We start from the raw sequence: 5839 nt of genomic DNA on the forward strand, positions 1-5839 counted from the left end.
CCCCCTCTCTCCTCTTCCTTTCAACCCCCTCCTTCCCCCCGCTTGTTTTTTTTCTCTCACGCCCCCCCTCCCCCGCCCGCTCTCACCTTCCTTGCGCCTCGCACCCCCACACCCCTCGCTCACCCCCTCACCCCCCCTCTCATCCTCCTTCGCATCACCCTCCTCCCTCGCTCTCACCACCTCTCTCCTCCTTCGCTCTCACCCCCTCCTCCCGCTCTCAACCCCCCCCCCCCCGACCCTCACCTCCTTCGCATCGCAGCTCATCCACCGTGCGATGCCGCGAGCAGGTCGGCACCACCTCGTAACAAGCTTCTCACCACGACACAAACGCGCACGGGCCACGCACTTCTTGATGGTTGTCCGGCTGGATGCATGCGCACGGCGAGCTCCTGCACGCGCCGCTTCTCGAGCGCGCCGCTCCAAGCGGCCGCGCAGCCCCCGCGCCTGGAAGCGCGTCACCACGGTCGCGCAGCTTCTAGTCCCAGAATCGACTCAGCGAGCTGCGCCAGCAGCCCGCCCGCGCGGAAAAACACCTGTCGGGACAAGTCGGCGACGATAAAGCGGAGATTAAAATTTTTTTTTTTTTACATTTTTTATATTGTTGTAACTGTAACTGTACTAAATGCAACAGCCAGCCATGGTGAAATTATACTAATTTTTATTTTAAGCATTTTATAATTTGTAACTGTAACGTACTAAAATGGCAACAGACTCGCATGGTGAAGATCTATACAAATTTTTTTTAAACATTTTTAACTTGTTGTACACTTAACCTGTACCAAAGGCAACAGACTGCGCTTTTTTGGTGGAGATTATACACAATTTATTTTTTTTTATAGTTGGGAGCAAATCTTTCCTAGGTGGAAAAGAAATAGGGAAGAAGATTAGCTAGTCGCTATATACCCGCCCCAGCATGCTGGCGGCATGCACACGTATAACTCATAAACCATGCTCATGCCGAGGCAGTAGGCAGACTGCAGCACGTCTAGCCACCCTCCACGGCCCGTCTCTCGTCCCCACCCCCTGCGCGTGTGCTATATAACTCACCATGCTCATGCCGAGGCGGTAGGCAGACTGCTGCACGTCTAGCCACCCTCCACGGCCCGTCTCTCGTCCCCACCCCCTGCGCGTGTGTTACTATATAACTCACCATGCTCATGCCGAGGCGGTAGGCAGACTGCTGCACGTCTAGCCACCCTCCACGGCCCGTCTCTCGTCCCCACCCCCTGCGCGTGTGTTACTATATAACTCACCATGCTCATGCCGAGGCGGTAGGCAGACTGCTGCACGTCTAGGTGCGGCATGACTCCCTCCACGGCCCGTCGCTCGTCAAGCACGGCTCCCGTCGTGCGCGCCTCGGCCGGCGCCAGCATCTCGAAGCGGCGGCGGAACTGCGCGAACGGCACGTGGTCCGGGTAGCCTGTAAGGCAGAAGCGCGCGGCTCGTGAGGCGAGGTCGCGGAACGGGAACGCCGGGCGGGGCGATGACGACGACGACGACGACGCCATGACGGTCGCGCACGCTTCCGCGCTTACTCCTGAGAGAAGTACTGAACTAGATGCCGCACAGTGACTCGTCTCCCAGCGGGGAAAAACTGATGTGCGCGTCAGGTTTTTAATGGTCGCCTTGCTCGCTCTTCAGTCGAGTAATGATGCAATCTTTGGTTAGATTGACGTTACGCACGACTCGTCTGCTATCTAGAATTATTGATACTCTCTCGCGCTTACTCCTGAGGCAAGTACTGGACTCTGGCTAGATGCCACACACCAACTCGTCTGTCATCCAGGTGAAGGCCCCGCAACGCCGCATGTATGAGTCAGGTTTTAATGCTCTTCTCACTCGCTCTTGGGTCGAGTGATGATCCAATCTTTGCTTGGATCAATGTCACGCACAGACTCGTCTGCTATCTAGGATTACTGTTCCTCCTCAGTCTCCCAGATCTGTAGCGACTAACTACGCAGTAGCCTCTGCTGTTGTATTAAGGTTACGCCTGTTAAATCCACTCGCTGGTATATCACTGCACTGCACTGCGATCTTCCGCCCCTCGTACAGATGACTGCCCAACTGACTCGTCTGCTACCACGGCGCGATGTGTCGCAGACTCGCAGCAATGACGCTCTGGCGTACGCCAACACCGCTGAAGCGCTTGCTGGCCCTTGTATGTACGACTGTATGCAAATCGGTATGGAATATTCACTGACCTGGATGCATTTTTCAGGCTGCGTTTGCATACGATGCATTTCTGTGAACCACGAACTAGGGTGAATTCATTGTACTCGCCGGATACTTGTACTTATATCTTAAATAGATCTATTTCGCATTCTTGCCTTCTGTAACATTTACCAACTGTAGTCATTACCCTCACAGCTTTGTGGAGGTATAAAATTTTACGTGAATGCATAGACGAAGGTATGTTGTGCATACATTATAATCGCGATGAGAGCTGCTTAGAAACGCACGCTCTGCTTTTATTACTTGGTTCACTCACATCTTTCTTCACCAATGTGAAATCACAATGGTGGTGGAAATAATTGAAGATGACCTTGACCAAAAACCCAATAGGAAATTGTCGAAATGCAGTTACTTTACCATTTACATCCTATCACCTATCACTCCCATTAACTTGTATTTTCATTAGAAGGTTAGCATTTCTCACTCATCTGCCGCTATAATAACAAAACCGAGCTAATAATAAATGTAATAATAAATGTATTATTATGTATATGTCATTATAAATGTATTATTAACTCTTGATAAAACTACTCAAACGCATCATTATTTCATTCATCACACACTCACACACATTACCATATATGTAAACCATTCCTTTAAACAACAGAGGTCACGAGTGAGGATATAAGCCATATCGGAAAGTCCAGCTGTGTTATTTAGGTCATAAAAAAAGGGGTATAAAATGGCCGCGGCACGCTACGTAAAATACATGATTAATGTAAACATTCGTGCGCTTTTAGTTTTTGTATTAACACAAACATTGCAAAATATCCCAAATGACCACAATCATATTTGTAGATGTTTCTGTAAACAGAAACGCACCTGTGAATTGAAGTACGATGTTAGTAAAGAGAATTATAGATCAAAAACCAAGACTAGTCCTACCCTAACCATGTTATATATAGGCAACTTATCACCCGTCTTATCTGATCTCAATATGGCGGCGGGGACTTTCCGATATGGCTTTATATTGGAAAATGCCGCCATACCCTGTCTGTTCATCCTCAGCGTGTCGACCAGCTCAGCCCCGCGGATCTGCCTGCGCACCAGGGGAACGTTCATCACGACCTCGGCGGCGTTCTGGTTCTTCGTAGGACTCGACAAGGTCGCCTTGAGGTCGCAGAGGCCGGCGTTGTGCTGCGGCAGGATGCACTGTACGTAGTGGACGCTGGTGCGTCGCAGCGTCTCCACGATGCCATCCTGCGACACACACACACACACACAATGTCGATTAACACGACATTTAATATAGCCGTGGTATACTTATCAATACATGTTATACTTTTTAACATGAAAAGTTATTACTATTAGTTGTTATTATTATTACTAAATACACCTTCCAAACTCTTAGCTAGCTTTTTAATGAGTTAAAAAATACAACTCAATATGAGGTATAATGTAAAATATACAGAGTAAACCATAAAGTAGAGTGGAGCAGTTTAGGCCTAAAGAGCACATTTTTTTCCCTATTTTTTATTATCCAAAAAAAATTGCCCTATTTGTTGTTATCAAAATTTTTAGTTCCTATCTTTTATTATCCAAAAAAATTTCCAATATTTTATTATCAAATAAAAATGCTGGTCACTGCAGCACCAGCGACTGTGACGCCGCTCGCTCACTCACTCACTGACGCCGCTCCCTCACTCACTCACTGACGCCGCTCCCTCACTCACTCACTGACGCCGCTCGCTCACTCACCATCTGGAACTTGACCTGCAGCGCGGTTGACCGGCGCTTCGTGCCGGCCACGCCCGTCGTGTGCGTGCGCCGCATGCTGGACGCGCGCCGCAGCGAGGTGCTGCCCTCTATACCGACGCACGAGCCGCTGAGCACCGACGGAACGGGACCTCGCAGCGTCAGAAACAGGTTGCAGATGTTTTCCCTGGTGACGAGAGAATCGCAGCAACATAAGAACATCCATCCGCGCGTCCGCCGTGCGTCGTCGTCGCCCCAGACGACCATGAGAACGTCCTTGGGTACGACCTTCGAGATTGACCCCGTGGTAACCGAGTTTGCAATGTCCGCGGACGGCGGACGGAGGAAATTAACGAGCACACGACCGGATGGGAGAACGAAGATGAGATGACGGACAACGACGACGGGACGAAGAACGATTTTCAACTGTTTTCGCATTTATGTACAGTTCTGCCAACTTTGCGAGCTTCGTGAGTGACAATCAAGATGAAATATTGGCAATCCGGAGCTGGATTGCTCGTATATAATGAAGGCTCATCGTGAGCGTAGGTGAGAATGCGACATAGCAGTCTGCTTCTACTGCCGGGGTAAGCTGAGAAAGCTGTGACACAGCACACTCTGCGCATTCTCTACGCATCGCAAACAATCAATACGGCCAGGATGACTGTCCTGCGCTGCTGTGTACGCGCGCGAATGAATCACTCGTACTATGAGTAATGATTCTCGCAAAAAGCAAAGAAAACTGCCGACCGAGTCATCGTCGATCGACTGCCGAGTTTAGAATTATAAATAGATTCGCAAGCAATACCAGATGCATTAAAGCCAGTTATTCTAGGGTACTGCAACAGTTGGTGCAAAGAGAAGGAATGTTATGTCGAGGCTCACACAAGTGGAACGCTATAGAACGGGAAGAATGGAGTATGAAGTGCAGTTTGTGTGAACATTGAAAACAAGTTACCGCCAAGTACACACAGCTACATCGTCCACTTACATTACACTGGGACGCCGTAAGTAACGCTCATAGGGTCTATGTCCCCCAGGGTACTGCCGGAACGTACCCTGGTAACTATTTGATATGGTTAGGGTTAGGGTTAGAGTTAGGGTTAGGGTTAGAGTTAGGGTTAGGGTAAGGGTTAGGGTTAGGGAGTAGGCATAGGCGACTCCCTAGACTCGTTAGTGGAGTAGGCGAGGTACAGTCCGGCATATTAGATAGTACCAGGGTACGTTCCGGCAGTACCCTGGGGGACATAGACCCTCTCAGCGTAAGTAACAGAAAAGGGCAGCTTCGGGCATCGATTTAACGGCCCTCGCAGTACGTTTGGAAACCTGAACACACGCACGAGAAAAGAAGACAGTTCGCGGGAGACGGTCGCTACAGGAAGAACCCTGTTCCCAGGGAGCGCACTTACTTCTGCGAGTCCTGCAGCACGGTGGAGGCTAACCGACTCACGGGGTTCTCTCGCGCCGCCTTCAGCCAGTTGGTGGCACTGTAGAGAACGGGGCTCGTCCCTGCCAGGTGGTGCACGACAAACTGTGACTTCAACCTAGCCGGCTCCACCAACGCATCGACTGTAAGACAACGCGGGCGTGTGTGTCAGAGCGGGAGTCGCGCCCGAGGGTGACGTCACGGTAACGTAGAGTTAATGTCAATGATGTCAGCCCACGCCATGCATGACAATCATTGCATTAGTCTAATCATAGTTGAGTCTGTCGTGTGGCCTTCTAGATATTCTTCTACGCTATACATCTAACGATCCATCCATACAACCAAACTTTCCTCCACACAACCGACACTCCATCCAGCAGACATTCCGTATAACTCAATAACACGCAGCTCCACCCAACCATCAACCCATCTTCATGTTCCTTCTCCCGAGGCTCTTTCACTCCCTAATCCCCACCCCCACCCCTC

At 50.1% G+C, this 5839-nt stretch overlaps 1 protein-coding gene across 1 annotated transcript in view; it reads right to left on the minus strand.

Annotated features, from left to right (window-relative positions):
• The window catches only part of LOC106821115 (unconventional myosin-XVIIIa-like), an 81647-nt gene that overhangs the window by 27911 nt on the left and 47897 nt on the right, over positions 1-5839 (minus strand). Inside the window, exons 12-15 of the mRNA XM_014825790.1 lie at positions 5337-5496; positions 3931-4114; positions 3222-3432; positions 1254-1420 (exon numbers count right to left, since the gene is read on the minus strand). Coding sequence (XP_014681276.1) covers positions 1254-1420; positions 3222-3432; positions 3931-4114; positions 5337-5496 — 722 coding nt within the window. The remainder of the gene's footprint in view (positions 1-1253; positions 1421-3221; positions 3433-3930; positions 4115-5336; positions 5497-5839) is intronic.

Source organism: Priapulus caudatus, unplaced genomic scaffold (genome assembly GCF_000485595.1).
Source record: "Priapulus caudatus unplaced genomic scaffold, Priapulus_caudatus-5.0.1 Scaffold59, whole genome shotgun sequence".
NCBI lineage: Eukaryota > Metazoa > Priapulida > Priapulimorpha > Priapulimorphida > Priapulidae > Priapulus > Priapulus caudatus.